The sequence below is a fragment of the Amphiura filiformis genome, chromosome 15 (genome assembly GCF_039555335.1).
Source record: "Amphiura filiformis chromosome 15, Afil_fr2py, whole genome shotgun sequence".
Taxonomy (NCBI): domain Eukaryota; kingdom Metazoa; phylum Echinodermata; class Ophiuroidea; order Amphilepidida; family Amphiuridae; genus Amphiura; species Amphiura filiformis.
In genome coordinates this window covers 60,212,484-60,229,397 of record NC_092642.1, presented here as the reverse complement: position 1 = coordinate 60,229,397, position 16,914 = coordinate 60,212,484, and the positions used below count along the sequence as shown (strand labels likewise).

Here is a 16,914-nt window from a genome sequence, read left to right as displayed (position 1 = left end):
TGACTATCCCAGTTATTATCCATAAACAGCATATGACATGTCTTTAATCTCCCACACGCAGTGTATATTTCATAGCCCCATTTGAAATTCACACTCCCTCTGTTTAAGATTAAAGTCATATCTTCCATTGGGGGTTTATAGATCTCAACTGGAATCAAGTTTTACTGACCCTGCCTGAACTCAAATTTAACAGTTACAGAATTTGGCATATCTTACTGGTTAATTATAAGGCTAATAAAATTGTTATGTCTCAAAGCCCACACGCGCATTCGTTTTTCTTAGCGCGTCCATTTTAGCTGAAACGGCAAATTCATTTTTTCTTTTCTATTTTTTTTATAGTTTTTTTGCCGTAAAATCATGAAATTCTGCGACATATTTGGAATAAAAGTTACTTGATTCGATACTCGCATTGTTAAGGTATAAAACAATTGATATTTGTACTTCAATTGATATTTGTACTTCAATTGAGCAAATCAACCACAGTTTTATGCTGTGTAATTTTGAGCACTCGAAAATGACATCTTAAAGGCCCTTTCAGTGATTTCACAGGAACATTAAAAAAATGGAAATTTGTCAGAGTTGCTTAGAAATAAAGAATAAGTCTACAGAATTTCATTAAACCACTTTTCCCTGAATACATCGACAAATTAGTCAAAAACAGAAGTTTTAGAAAGGTTTTCTACTTCAACTCTGAGAAAATCGAGATTTTCTTACAGTGCGCCACCAATCGACTGGACAAACTTCCTAGTCCAGTGTTTCTAACACAGGGGAAGTAGAGTCTAAATTGATTTAAAACAGACGCTTTTAAGCTACAATTTTGTAGTAGAAAACAAAATAAGCAATTAAAGGTCACCGAGGCAAACTAACGGTCAATTCAAATATGAAAAACAGTTAAAATTGTGTATTTTGTTTAAAATAGTAGCTACTGATGTAATAAGTAGTAGAAACAATACATAGCAGCGTGTTGGTACGTGGAGAGTGAGCTTCTTTCGATCTCGAGTCGGACTTTTTGTACTGTCAGTATCAAAAGTCCAGAATAATGCAAAATGCTTTATTTTGTCTAAAATACACGACTTTCGACCGAACCACTAGCAGGCTATGTTAGCACATCTATGCCAATTACAAAGGTACCAAAATCTGAATTTTGATGATTTTTACGATCGTCCGGATGAGCAAATCACTGAATGGGCCTTTAATTCCAAATTTAGTTATAAAAAATCTTTTAAAAAAAAAATCTTTAAAACAACCCTCATTCCGCAATCATTTTTGAAACTGCCATGGGCTTTGAGACAACAATTTTTTAGCCTAAGCAGTGTTGGAAATACTAAAAAATGTAAACTGACATTTTCATGGGCCAATTGGACTATTTAACACATGCTTTTGGTCCAAGGACTTTCATTATTCCAACAGCGCTTACAATGGGGAAAAACCAAAAAAATTAAACATACAAAAACAGCCAATACATCATAAAATTAATATGCTGTTTTTGAAGTACATACATTTCATAAGGGCTCATATTGAAATTCCCTTACACAGGAAGGTGTCCGCCATCCTGCAGCTTTCCTGTGCTAGCCTTCTTTTGTTAAAATCCTGGGCAGGGTGTATCACTGATGCATATAATCCATCCGTTTTATGACCGAGCTTTCCTGAGGCGCGCTCAGCGAGGGGAATCCTGCCTTCTTTCTGTGTGAAAACGTGGTAGGGTATTTCAATATGAGCCCTAACATCTATTGTAGATGCCTGTAACTTCTTCACACCGGTGACAGTTCCATCCTCGCAACATACCAGTTAGGTACTATACTAAACACAACACTAAAAGTAAGTCCTCACTCCAATGATCCTTCATAAAAGCTAAACCTGATCATGTGATAACAATTTGATCGATATACGGCTGTATGCAGGATCCTATTAGCTCCAATTTGATGCCATATTTGCTACCAAAAGCTCTAAATTGACAAAGAATGATACCAGTATTTGAAATTTGGTGCGTTTTCAAAGTTGCAAATTAAAGTGGTCAAGCTTACTTGCCCATTATGAGCAGCCCCTGTCGACAATCCTAAGTCCCTGTACAGAGTGTGGTTTATTCAATCTTTCATTTGAGCAGTGGCAGCGCCAGGAATTTTATTCTGGGGGGGGGGGGGGGCATAGTGAATTTCGGGGGCAAAATCGACAAAATTTGCGCAAAATGGGGGGAAACAGGGGGGCAAGAGTTCTGACTGGGGGGATTTGCCCCCCTCATGCCCCATGGTGCCGCCACTGCATTTGAGATGCATGATTAACCCAATTTTTCTTGGAAGCTGAAGGGATATAGATCGGTTTGACTGATGCAATCGATATCATCTAGCATTCGTTTCTGGTCACACTCTGCAATTTATCTCTGCATGCTCCTGTTAATTTGCAACTTTTGACAAGTGCACCAATTTCAAATACTGAATCGATCTTTGTCAATATAGAACTTTCGGTAGCAAATATGGTATCAAATTGGAGCTAACAAGTTTATGCTCACAACCATATCAATTATATTGTCATGACACGACCAGGTTTAGATTTATGACAGGTCATTGTGGAGTGAGGAGTTTCTTTCTGTGTTGTGTTTACATTAGTTTGGTCCTATCTCACTTTTGGTGCCCCGATAGGTACTGATGGCCATTTCTAATTTACTCTGGAGATGTAATAAATTGTATTGAGTATAATAATGAACATATGCATAGTGAGTATCTTTTGTTATTCAAATAATACTCTGTGTGCTAGCCATAAGCCTGAACATAAAAAGTCCCAAATTTTGAAATATATTTGTCAAAATATCAAGAGCTATCTTAAGAACCAATACTAAGCTTGTTTGTACTCATTTTAATGCATTTTTCATGCTGATTCCAAATATGTTCATGAAAATTAAAAATTCTAAAATTTTTGAATTTTCAAAACAGAACCACTGAACCAATACTAGGCTTGTTTGTACTCATTTTAATGCATTTTACATGCTGATTCAAATATGGTCATGAAAATTAACAATTCTGAAAATTTTTAAATTTTCAAAAAAAAATCTTGAAAGATATGGCTACCTATCCGGGCACCGATAGCACTATAGAACCAGACTAAAACATGGTACCTTTAATCAAACAGTTTTGTGCGCTCTGTAGAAAGTTTCTTAAATCCAATGATCAGAGAGAGAGACACAACCTGTGTTGGTCACATTTTGTTGCATATTTGTTTGTCCATTCCTTTGCTAAGGAGACGTATCGTGGCCTAGCCGTCTTATAGATCCTAGCAATTTCTGGAACCAGTGGATCATCTGGGTTTGGGTCGTCCAACAGGGAACAGATGGATAGTAAAACTGGAAGAAGAAAAAACAGTCAACAAAATTTAATTAAACATATCAAGTAAATTTGTAAGAATTAAAAAAAATCCATCCCAGAGTTTTATGAAACACTTGATTATGGAAGGAGATGATTCACCTTTGTTTCATAACTACTAAGGTATAGGATATTTTTTGTTTTAGCTATAGCCCCCTCTCCAGAAGTATTTAATTATATTTGAACTTGCTCAAGTAGCATTTGATGCGAATTTTGAGACACAATTCGATGCGGTTCTTTTTTTTAAGTGCCTAAAATGGTCTAAAATGAGGCTATAGCGTCCTTTCCACCCTACTCTAATATTAATCTTCACAGACTTCACATGTAAAATGAAAAGGTCCATAAAAAAAGATCAGCATCAAATTGTGTAACAAAATTTGCACAAAATGCAAATTGAGCTGGTACGTACGCAATGCATTAGTTTTCGAGAGGGGGCTGTACGAAATATTTTTTTAATGTATTGTATGTCACTGGTATCATGTAATGTATGGTCTCTTCAAAAATAAAATGTCCACCTGAAATATAGGTGATATACGCCATTACTTATGCGAGGGATTTATATTTGTGAATTTTGCGCGTAGTTTTTATATAACCTTACTTTACACTTACATAAATTCCACCAAATATTAACAAGAGCACCAATGGTGCTGTAGCTCATTTTCCCTAATTAAATATGCAAATTAGCTAATTAATATGCTTAACATTTGAGTATTTTTTTGTTTATATCAGTTACTTTGTACCAAGTTTTGAATTTCTATGATCTTCACACAAAAACCGATTACACCTGTCGCACCTTAATATAAAGCAGGGTTAAATTTTTGAGCTGCATAGTCAATAAGATAACAATAATGTTAATTGGACCACTAAGTACTTATCTTGGAGACAAACAACTGGGTGAGAAGGAAAACAAGAAACAATTATATTGAGGGTTTAGGACCATACACTGCAAACCCAAAGTGCCTATATTTCAGCAGATCCTCTAAAATTGGTTTGGCAGTAACATTACTAAATATAGGCACAAATTTAGACCACTATTTGGGGAGTATACAATCCAGAAGATCAGATTTCAAATGTAGTCTGATAAATAGACTCAAAATTAGACATAGTGTCTAATTTTGAGCCCAAAAAACAACATAGGGTGCATTTTACACATGGGTGGTTCTGGAATAAGAAGCAAACATGGGTATCATTATGGGCTCTTATAAATCATTGCAAAGGAGCAATTTCAATGGTGATGTTATAATAGTAATTTTAACAGTAATTTTACATATAGTTGTACAACAATCAACATTGAATAATAGTTAGTGATCTTCAGAAAAAGTGTAAAACAAACCATTTGGGCTGGTAAATTGGCAGGGAGCTAGCAGACCATGAATGTATAAAATGTTAACATAAAACGTCTTCTGTTATGATGTGAAGGGTTGATATGAAAACAGGGAAAATCTGTTCCAACTGACCAGCAGGGAACCAAAGGATTTAAGCAATTGATAAGATTATAAAAAATCAGGGAAAATATGACACAACCTCCAATGGGGAATAACATAAGCGTCATAAAAGTTAAAAACTCTTTTCTCCGTCTTTTAACTTTGTTTATACATTTTGTGTTATTTCCCATTGGAAATTGATGTTGTGTCATATTTTCCTGTTTTTAATACTCATTCTTTCATTTCTCTTGACAATTTTTCATTTGCCGCCCTATTCCTTTTAAAGGAATTTTTATTAATGCTATTTTCATTTACAGCCTATTATAGATCTGTAGTTACAGCCCTTTAAACATGAGTGTATTTTTTTTAAATCAGATTGTATGATCATCTACTGTTTGGAATTAGGGTATTTGCTCCACACATAATTCCATTATCTCTGTTGCTCAGTCATTTTATTGATATTGATACAACAACTTGACCTAACAAGTAGGTGTTAATATGTTAAAAAGACACAGAGTCTGGACATTAATTTCTTCTATGCTAATAGTCAATTGATTAAATTTCCTTGCATTTCTGGTTTATATTTACAGTGTACATGATCTGTGCAAGACCAATTAAGCCATTACATGTTGTAGCATTTAATGTGTTAATTGAAAAACTAAACCATTGTGGTGGATATATTATGCTATATTATCTTACACTTCCCATAATGCATTTCTTCCATTTCAATATTCTGTACTGATTTGCTATGTTGTGCCACGGTCTACAAAATATAGCTCAGTAAACAGAGCACATCCAGATCTTGCAAAAATATGTTTAATTCTTGACTAGCGGCCCTTGTTCAGCCAGTCTATTCTCAAAATGAAAACATGAAAAATGAAACAAATGAAACCTGTACAAAGTAGTGGGAGCATTTGTTGAAATGAGGGATGTATTATGTTGCAAAGGATTCTGGGAAGGGCAAGATATTTTCTGTGCATGCTTGCTATCCCTATGGGTTTTCTTGCCCTAAACCTCTGTGTACATAATCTCTTATACCCAAAATTGTAAAAACACATACAGATCTAGGGTTAAATGCAATAGCTGCCAGGTGCTTTATTTTAAGATTATGTACAATGTAGAATGCAGAAATTGTCAAATGTCTATAGGGTAGCTATTGCAGATAATGGCCTTCTCGATATCATTACAAGTTTTGCAACATATGTTTGCCTGGCCTAATTAAGTGTATTAGGTCTCATTTTATTTACTCAGTAGTTCTGAATATGCACAAATTGGGAGAATTTGAGACACTAGTTGCTCATGGCTCGTGCACAGAAGTAAGGGCCTATAGAGAGCACAAGCCCAATTGGTGCTTTATCTATTGAAGGCAAAGCAACACTGAAAAGCAAACATTGTAGCCGCACTGAATCAGTAAAGTTCAACATCTCTTTTACAAAATCACCAGATCAAGGAGTTTGTACAGTGTTTGTAATATGAAAAGCACCACAAACAGTCTGCAAAGGAGACTATTCTCTGAAATTTGGAAAAAAATTTTGTAACAAAATGCTCCAAAAATCCCACTTTCCGTCCGAATTTTCCTAGCTAAGTAAGTAACAATTATGAACGATCATGCAAAGATCGCTCCCTCAAATTACCAGATGCATTGCTCAAACGATGTAGCAAGAGAAAGTAAAAAACATACAGAAATCCGGATCATGCCTATAGCCTCATTGCTTACGCAATGAGCTAAAAATCAACTTACACAATTGCCAAAAATCACAGAAACGTGATTCTGAACATGAAAATAAGAAGATATACAGTATCCCAACTGATGCATATTGACTGCTCAGTACCAGAAGTGGGTAAGTGCAATAGCTGCCATGTGTAGATGCATACAATATACTGTGTGTAAATTGCCAAATGTTCACAGGGCAGCTATTGCACTAACCCACTTCTAGCACCGAGCAGTCTATATTTCACTGGAAGCGATGATTTTATTGGTCTGTATTTAAAGCATTGCTTCCATTTCCTATAATAGCAAGCAAGGTTGTAGCTACAGTGGGCTCTAGAACTCACTTTTGGAGCTCAAGCTACTTCATATCGACCTCTAATCTCACTCTATATGTGACACGATCTGGTCCATGGAGGCCAAAGGAGGCATTTTTGAAAATTGAGTAACTATAATTATTACCTTGTAGTAACATTAGGCTATCATATACTGAAAACAGCAAAGGTCTAGCATACTTGGTTCCAGGCGCCGAGTAGCATGATGGTCGGAGAGAGAGAGCTGGCAAAACCGCTCGGCCGTATGGCATTTTCCATGTACTCGGTTAGTTTTGTGGGGTTCATTATCGAACCCCAACGGTTTTAGCTTGTATTTATATTATTTATTAACATGTTTGTTTGTGATATTTCAAGCGTTTTAAAATTTCAAAATAATCCCATTCAATTACACGGTTGACGATGGAAATTTACTGAATTTAGAGAATGCACGGCGCATACCACCTGCTTGGTTCCAAAGTTATGAAGTTTTGTGAGGTCTATTTTCTGATGTATTTTATTGCTTTTTTACTCCACATTTTTGCCTTTATCTCAATTTCAAATTTGCCAACTTTGGCCCCCATGGACCAGATTGTGTCACATAACTACAGTATGTGGTCATGTTAACAAAAGAAGAAGAATACCATCAATGGGCTGTTCCAGTTGAAATAAACACACCCCCTATGAAAATTATGACCATAATATCCCACACAGGGGACACAGATTTCAAACGGAGTCACCCACTCAGGTATCCCCATTTGAAATTCACACTCCCTGTGTGGGAGATTAAGATCATGTCTTCCAAAGGGGGTGTAAGGTTTTCAACCGGAATAGTGCAATATTGGCAAGCAGACTTACCTTTAGATATTGTGAGAGCTGGTGACCACTGTGATCGTAATATATCTAGACAAATACTGCCGTTACTATTGATGTTGGGATGGTAGATTTTGGTAGTGAAACTAACCTGCAACACAATAAGAAGAAACCCATATTAGTAAAGACAGCTATACGATGACACCATAACAGGTCTTGCCATCTAGATTTTAAAGGTGAGTGTTTAATAACTCGCTAGCATGATTCTAGGCGAGTGGTCGAATTTCAAATATCACTTATTTGGGTATAATCAAGTAGAGCTTCGGTCTTAAAACGATATTTATGTTGACATGCATGCTTCTGACTTTCTACGCTTGGAGGGCACACAATCGATTAAATCAATGCTGAAATGGATGATTCGATGGCTGATTCGCGGCAAGTGATATTTAGTGTCTATGGCGAGTGGAAAATCGCTCACTAGAGATCGAGTTTGGGCGAGCAGTGGCGAGCGAGAGCGATCACTCGCCTCAAACAGCAAGGCTTGCTTAGATTACATACTGCACTTCTTCTTCCTTATAAGTAGGGATGCCCACTGTCCATACAGTTTCCACTAGAACGATTTTTCATTTACTGTGTGCGTGCACTCACACACGTATTGTCTATGGAGAAACTGATCGATACAAGAAATCCCAGGCCTGTTAAATGGGCGTACATACTTGTTTTTGATCCAAATGTAGGCCTATATCAGGGTGTTTCAAGAAATTCCTGATTCCACCAGAAAACATTAACCAAACTTTTTCCTGATTAGTCGTTAAATAGAGAGGACCTTCCTCCATGCAGAGATCAACTTTTTTTAATGAAAAATTTAATGAGATGAGAACTACAACCGGTTGAAGTGACACCATTCCGTGCATCAGGTGTTCAAACGCAATTATTTCCGAATTTGGAGTGAATCAGACAAGCAAACTTACATAGTCATAAAATGTAACTATTTTTGAAGACAAACTGTACAGGATGTTAAGAAATTTAAGAATGTTTAAGCCTACATGCCCATCTCAAATCATGCACTTCTCACTACCATGTCCATTTCATATGCTATCCATCATGGCTTCCATGCACACACAGTGTATTGCTCAATGTATTAAAGATAACCTTTGAGTTGGAGCAAATTTCTCAAAATTGGTAGTGATTAATATTACCAAACTTATGCCATGATGAAATATAATAATTTTTGAAGATAAAATGTGCTGACCGTAAAAGATTGAACAATGTTTAAGACTACCGCCATTCATTTGAAATAATGCACTTATTGTTCATCTCCTCTATGGAGATATTTTCCATGGCGGCCATCTATGATCATGCTTGCGGTTTCACCAAACAAACCATGGGTTTTAAGGTCTTATATTTTTTGTTGCATGTCAACAAAATCGATTAAATTTTCAGGATGATCTTATTTTCATGTTGTTATAAGCAAATATAATGTTCCAGATAACGCTAGTTAATAAATACATTAAGAAAAAGTACCTTAAAATTGCACTTTCTGTTAGTAATCCTTTTTGGACTTTAACTTTTAACATGTTCTAGCAGCCCTATATAAAACCGTAACACTCAAAAGGCCATATCTCTGGAATGAAACGTCCGATTAAGATTATTTAAACGCAAAATGTTTCTTTCATCAATTCCCAGCCAATAAGTTATGTCTGAATTAATTTAAAAGTACTTCAATTTTTAGTGGACATGCCTATTATAAGTGCCTCCCTCATATGTATGAGTATTATCGCTGTACTTATTTTTTACTCTGGAACCTAGAGTAGATGAGTGTATTTTTGAAGTACAGTCAACAGTACCGGGATGATCCCCTGCTCTTTTCGAATAGCCTGTGACGTTCTTTAACATGCACACTACATTAATGTGACTTTACTGACAGTCACTGTTTTACTCACTTACCTTAGGTGGTTTAAAAGGGTAATCTGTTGGGAACTGAATATTGAGGAAAAATACACCACCCTGGTATGGGCTATCCTTCTGAAATGTGGAAATAACAATGCACACAAACAAATCATTATTAGTACATAATTACGTTACGTATGTATATACATGCACCAGTTGTACATGTACCTTTAACAAAACATTTTTACATTTGAATAAAAAGCAATTGAATACCTGAGTGGAAGAAGGGCCCAACTCCATCAAAACTGTTTTTGAGATATTAAGAAAAAACTTAATATTTGGAAAAGTTTTATAGAAAGAATGTTTTCATCTTCAGGGGACATTTAATACATGAACATACAATATTACATACATTCAAAATTATATATTTTCCATGGCAACGGTACAGGTCTTAATACGAGTTGGAGTTGGGCCCTTCTTCCACTAATATACTGCAAGTACCAGTTCCGTAAGCAGATGTGTTATAAATAGCTACAAAAATTTGATAATTATCCAATCCATTAATTGCACAAGTAGACACATGTAATATGTTAGCAAGACAGTTTATTGTGGTGAAAAGCAGATTTCATGGATGAACAAAATTCCTCTTAAACCCAATATTTGTGGAAGAAGGGCCCAACTCCATGGAGTTGGGCCTTTCTTCCATGAAAACCATTATTAAGTGTACGTGGAAGACTGTTTAGAGAGTGGATTTTGGCTCATCTTTCACACACAAGGAAGAACAATAAACTGGCAATAAAATGCTGGGTCTAACTCATTTTTGTAAAAAAATGGAGTTGGGCCCTTCTTCCACTCAAGTATTCAATTACTTGTAACCAGACAAAAATTTATAATATCAGATGAAGAAATTTGCTCAGCACATTCAGATATTGGGTAAGATGCATGAAAGAAGACAAAATTTCACTATAGTGATATCACAATTCAGATACTTGCTCCTCCATAGCGCTTCTCCAGATATCAATTCTCGAAATAAGTTTGAGCATGTTTTTGTTCATTCATCTCAGCGAGTGTTTTTATACATTGTGTCAAAATAATATTTATTCCTCAAGGGGGTACTACATGTACACCCCTGGCCAATTTTGTGCCTATTTTTGCATTTATCTAAAAAAATTATAGCGCATTGGTGGCAAGTAAGATATGTATATTATAGGGGCAAGGACTACAACTACTGCACTGAAAATTCAGCAACTCAAGGCAAGTAGTTATTGATTTATAGTAGTTATTGATTTATTGATCAAATATTGGTTTTCCCTCATATTTGACTGTAACTCCAAAACTGTTGTCTGTGCTGAAATAAAATTTCCAGTGCATTAGTTGTAGTCCTTGCCCCTATAATATACATATCTTACTTGTCACCAATGCGCTATAACTTTTTCGACAACATTGGGTAGGGGTGTAGTACCCCCTTAATGGAAAGGGAAGGATTAAATACACAATGCAGTTCAGTGAATTGCTCTAAACCCTCCAAGCTACTAGACCATACAAAACAATACAGCACAAAGCAGATGTACAATGTAAGACTATGCATCCCACATGATCTGATTGTTTCAAATTGCCAATGGTTTCGTGTGGCTTGTTATTGCCGTTCTGCTGGTTGGCACAGGAGGGGTAGGTAGTTCAAAGCCCAGGCAGGGAAAATGACTTTTCATCTTCCTTTTCTGTCTCTTCCTTCCACTTTTAAAGTAACACGCAGGAAGAGAGTTGGGGTTTTAACCCTTAAAAGGATTTTCAGGAACGAGCCAAATTTGTCATTTTCCCCAAAATTTGATCCAACAAGTTTCAAAAATCAATGTTATATCCTTATTAGTTTCTTTATTTTATCCATACTTACAGGGCCCATTATTGTGGCTTGCCAATGGAAGACTGCAAAAGAAAGCAATAAAAAGTAGTTTTAACTGTAATCCTAACATGCCCAATCAATTAAAATTAATATTTAACTTAAAACTGACTGAGGATGAGTACATTGTTGTGGGTTGACTTCTGGCATCAATGCCTGGCAGTATGCACACATCATCACAATTTCTATTGTTTTTTGCCTGGCATTATGCGCACGCATCATATTTTGTTCAGGGATTGTGTTTTAAAACTCATGTCACATCACAATAAGGCTATTGAACAGTGTATTGGTTGCATGGGGTTCACTCAAGCATATCGATATACCAGTCCCTTGCCTTTGTTGATAAACATTGAGGTCAACTCATCTATAAAGTAAAAAATAACATTTTCCTAAGATACACATTAAAGATGAAACACAAGACCAAACCTTACATGTACTTAGTGGCATTTCTACCATGGGCATACATGTACAATATTAATTGTGCTTGGAGGCATATCACTAATGCACTAAAAGTACTCCCCCCCTCCCACCCAGGGAGTGTGGGGATATGATGGGGCTAAAATTTTTAGACTAGTAATAACATTTTCAATGTGTCCCCATCCCCTGGGAGACACTGCAGGCATTACCGGTACATGCCCCATTCATTATCATATCAAATCTACCACTGCCAATCCATTGAGTTTTTTGGCCAAACAAAATTTTGTTATTAATTTTTAAAAACTAGATAAAAATATCCATTTTTTAACCATTTTTTTAAAATTTTGACCAACTTTGAGAAATTTGCACCAAAAATGGTCAAAAAATGATCAATTTTCAAAAAAATCATAAAAAAAGTCACAGAGTTTTGCCCAAATTTCAAATATTTTTGGTGAAGTTGGTCAAAATTAAAAAAAAATATAAAAACGGTTCTTGGATATGTTTTATCTAGTTTTGAAAAATTAATTTTTTTGGCCCAAGAGATTTTTTTGTTACGTTGACCAAAAAAAGCACTGTTTTTGAGACTGTCTCCAAAAATGAGCATTTTGGCCCAAATATGACCTCACAGATGAATTCAATTCATCAAGTCTTTGCCACTCTAAAATGTATACTTTTATATTCTTTCGACCAAAAATTTAGCAGTAATGAGGCCTGAAAGTTTCCATAATTCCAATTAAAGTTAAATTGGATCATCCTCTTGATGGGTACGGTTGTAACCCGGTACACGAGGGGCACAAAAACACAAATGACCATATATGGGTATGCTACCCCGGAAAGACCCCCCTTTTTGGATTTCGCAGCTCCGAAAGATCCCCTATATTTGACCAAAATAGAGCTCCGAAAGACCCTTAATTTTAAACTTTTTGATGTACATCATGTTCCCCCCGGGCCGGTACAGGTACAATCATGGTCATCTACAGGCCCAGCCCCCGGGCGGTACATGTACTTACAATCATGGTCATCTACAGGCCCAGCTGAACATTGTGCAGGAGGATCTCGATTTAAGTCCTCTAGTTCCTAAAATAAAGACAAAACATTTCAATTCAATAAGCCAAGTATAAAAACCAAAAACAAAAGTAACCTAGTTCGCACTTGTCTAAATATTTTAAATCTTACACTGTACTACTACTGTAATTTAAGTTAATTTTTTATTACTTCCATGGTCCATGGCCGCTGGTGAATTGCGATCGGGTATAAGTGACAAGGTCGCCTACTTGTTGTCAAGTGCGTTGATCAGCCATTCATACATTGGTGGGAGCATGTGTGGCCGAGTGGATAAGGCGCCCGACTCATAATCCATAGGTTGTGAGTTCGAGCCCGCTCGTGCCAACGTGTTGTGTCCTTGGGCAAGGCACTTTATCCTCATTGCCTACTGGGAGATGGGGTTGGGTTGGTTTGGATATTTGTTGTTGTTTGTTTCAATGTTGCAATATTGGCGCTGATTTAGCTGCTGCCTGCAAATTGCATTGTGTCTGTTTAGTTGTGTTTTTACAATTCTAGCAATTTGACCTGCGGGTCACCATTAGAGTTTGAAATAAAACCTTCCTTTTTTTTTTTTTTTAATACACGCTATAAACAGCACGCATGATTGGCGAGAGCCGGGTATAAAAACAGCGTTTATGCCCGGTGTCCCGTATATGAGATCGCCGGGTGGGGTAAATGGAGGAAAATCATGTTTTTTGTTTTAATAAAATAATGTTACTTGCAATTTTTTGTTATTATTTTGATGAAATAAGAATCACAAAATGTTCTGGTATATGTTAGGTATAATACCAAAAAAATTGAACTTTTTTTGATTCTCATCAAAGTAATCTCATATTAAAGAGCTAAATGAAAGAAAACTGATGAGGCATAAATGAATGTCATACAACATGTGGTTTCGGAGATATGCTAATTTGAATGTCTCAATTTTTCAGCCAATTTCCTGTACAAACTTTTTGTGCATGCACATATTAAAATGCTTATAGGCCTATACTGTGCATTGTGAGTACACAATTTTAAGAAACAAGCCCAGTCTTGCTATTTACTTGTACTGAACTGTAAATGTAATCCTAGATTGATTGAATTTGTATTGATGTGAACATAAGGGCCTATCATTTTCTTTTGGAAGGGGGGTCCAAAATATACAGGGGTCATAATTTTTGGAAAGCAAAATAGGGGAGGTCATAACATTTTGATGACCAAAATGTAGGAAGTCGCAAGATGACCACAGATAGTGTGTTTATCTTGATTCAAGAAGACTGATTGCAATTTTAGCCTCTTCAGGGGGTACATGTAGCCTAAGGTGTATCAGTGGGTGGTGGGGGAGGGGGTCATAAAATTTTGTTGCCGAAATAGGGGGGTTGCAATTTTATTGATGCTGACTTTTTGTAAATTTGGGAGCCCATGAAAATGATAGCCCCTAATACAAATGAACATGTATGAGTAACATTTTGTTTTATTTCTGTTTTCTGATGCAGATTCCAGCTTTGACAGAGGATGGAAACCAGGGACTGTCTTTTGGAATTTTCAGGAGAGCATTAAATAGCTCTTCTAGAGCCTTCAAGAGCTGTTTAGAACATTTACAATAAAATGTAATGAGAGAATGGTCAACTAAGGAAAGCTAAAAATCACTCTCCTATATCCGATTTAAGGAGAGCAGTAGAGAGCGATTGCTCTCGCTCTCCTCAAAAGGCAGTCCCTGGGAAACCACAGTGAGGGCCAACAGCAAATTATGCAAAAATAAAGAAAAACTTATTCAAAAAGATGAAATTTGTGTTGAAGTGTCTTTTTTTTTTTTTTTTTTTTTTTTTTGTCATTGAAAAACTCACGCCTTTTGATACTACCCACCCGAGTACACCTTTTCACTGATACAAGGTGGGGGGGGGTAATTTGTTTGAAGGGGCACCCTAAAATGTTTAATTATTATAAGCACTAGCTGATGCATTCACCCCCTCCCCCAGGAAAATGTTTTTGAGCAGGCACCCTTTGGAGCACTGGCTGGCGCATGCTCCCTATTCCGAAGATCATTGCGGAAACTCGAGGGCCAGTTCACTTGATCATCAGAAAGGGGTCACTCCTGCTCAAGTATGAACCCCCCTGCCCCCTTCACCCAGCTTAAGTTTTATCTTTGAGCAGGCACCCTTTGGAGCACTGGCTGGCGCATGCTCCCTATTCGAAGATCATTATGAAACTCGAGGGCCAGTTCACTTGATCATCAGAATGGGGTCACTCCTGCTCAATTTAACCCCCCATGACGTAGCATCATAATTCATAGAAGTCGTCCCCCCCATCAATTTGAACATCAATTAGAAAATCAAATAGGAAAATGGCCAAAAAGCGGCCTGTGTCCCCCGGCCATCATACCCGATGTGCCCACGGTCATTCATGCATCTATCACGGCAAAAATCTGCTAGCGCTATGCATGATGGGATAGGAATAGGAAAGGTCCAAATTTGCTTCTTCCCCCGACTCATAGTCGGCACCGAATGAGAATCTATCCCAGCATCCACAGCATGAGCCCATTCAATTAGTATCATCGCAAACCATGCCAGGTTAAACATGTTCACTCACTGACAAAAGTCGCCGAATTTGTACTACACAAAGTCCCCAGTTCACTCACTTTTTGCGCAAGGCATCCATCCAATCTCATCAAATCAAACATTTTTATGTACAAAAAACTACTTTTATTTACCGCGTGCTCCATTTAACTTACCGCTCAACTCCGTTATTTAGATATTTGGTGAGTAATTTCCGAAAAAATTAGATCGAAATCGTCACTTTCAAACCCACTAGAAAGTCGCCAAAATTTGCCGCGACCACGTGCGAATCATCTGACCTCTTCCGGGTTATGATCAAGTTCAACCTTTTGACTTGACCTTGTGAGCTTTGGAACTGTTTTTAACTCGATCTAATTCCCCCCAAATTTTTTTTTCAAAAACATCGCCGTAAAATTTACTACCGGTAATGAATTTTCAAAATGGCGCCGGGTGCGCGATTTCCCTATGCTGAGCCTGAGAGAGGCTGAATATTGCGCATGCTCAGTTAAGGAATGCTCACATACCTATATATGTATGAACGGGGTAAGCGGTCCCTCGGGCATACACAACCATTTAATCATGAAAATATGTGAATGAACCCCTAAATCCCTGTGAGTGTTAATGTCTTCTCCGTGTACGTACGCTCATGATTAGTACTACATGTACTAGTAGTACTACTAATATGCTTGGCTTGCCGCTTGGCTTGCCTTGGCTGACAGCTCGGACCACGGAAGTAATAAAATTTACTTTCGTACTACTACTATATTTTACCCATGTACCATCTATGGCTGCTACCATTCACGCATCACAAAAATAAATATGAGTCATGCAATGACCGAGTATATTCGCATTATCATTGTTTGGTGAACCAGCGACATTCATTACCACACACGCAATCCGCAACCGAGTAGAAGCTTACCTTTTTTATTCTTCTTGTTGCATTAGCCATATTATGTACTTATGTAGAATTAATTTCTTATTATCTAATGATCTAGGAGAATTGTTTCCCCAATTATTTTGTTTCACGGGTTAGGCTTATCACCTAATTTTCTCTGTTCTTTTTTTTAACCAAAACACAAAATCGTCAATCAATTTACACTTCTGGTAGCACTTTACACAACCATAGAGAGAAGGTAATTAATATTAATGAAGTGACGTCACGACGTCTAATATGATGAACAAGATTATTCCAACTTGAAAGAAAATAATGTCAATGGTCAAGAAAACCTCAAATTTACAATAGGCCTGATTTTGAAAAAAGCGGGGGGGTAATTTTGTGAAAAGTGGACTTTCTTCCCAAAATTTGGACCTTTTTTGTCCAAAAAAAGCGTAAAAACCTGACTTTTTTTGCTCGCTCGCAAATAGTTCTGAAATTTTGGGACTTTTTGTAAACTTTTTCAAATTTTGCACCGCCCCCCCTGCGTACGGGCCTGAGGTAAAAATAAACAGATGGTATGCAAATACCCTCATCTACTCTAGGCTCCAGTCCCCTCCCTCCTCAATTTTTGGGATTTGTGAGGTTG

The 16,914-nt window shown here is 36.9% G+C and overlaps 1 protein-coding gene across 1 annotated transcript; it reads right to left on the bottom strand.

Annotated features, from left to right (window-relative positions):
- Positions 1-2,824: 2,824 nt before the first annotated feature.
- On the bottom strand, positions 2,825-16,496 carry LOC140171895 (ubiquitin-conjugating enzyme E2 2-like). Its single transcript, XM_072195237.1, has 6 exons — positions 16,311-16,496; positions 12,824-12,890; positions 11,391-11,422; positions 9,557-9,634; positions 7,655-7,760; positions 2,825-3,334 (listed from the first exon to the last, which is right to left on the bottom strand). The coding sequence occupies exons 1-6, from the start codon at positions 16,338-16,340 to the stop codon at positions 3,162-3,164; spliced, it is 486 nt and encodes a 161-aa protein (XP_072051338.1). The 5' UTR covers positions 16,341-16,496; the 3' UTR covers positions 2,825-3,161.
- Between the last annotated feature and the right edge of the window lie 418 nt (positions 16,497-16,914).

Excerpts from the sequence above, each read along its gene's own strand:
- LOC140171895 (XM_072195237.1), bottom strand. The coding sequence starts at position 16,340 with ATGGCTAATGCAACAAGAAGAATAAAAAAG. Across the intron at positions 7,761-9,556 it reads ACCCTTTTAAACCACCTAAG|GTTAGTTTCACTACCAAAAT; the intron begins GTAAGTGAGTAA and ends ATTGTGTTGCAG. Across the intron at positions 3,335-7,654 it reads AGCTCTCACAATATCTAAAG|TTTTACTATCCATCTGTTCC; the intron begins GTAAGTCTGCTT and ends TTCTTCTTCCAG.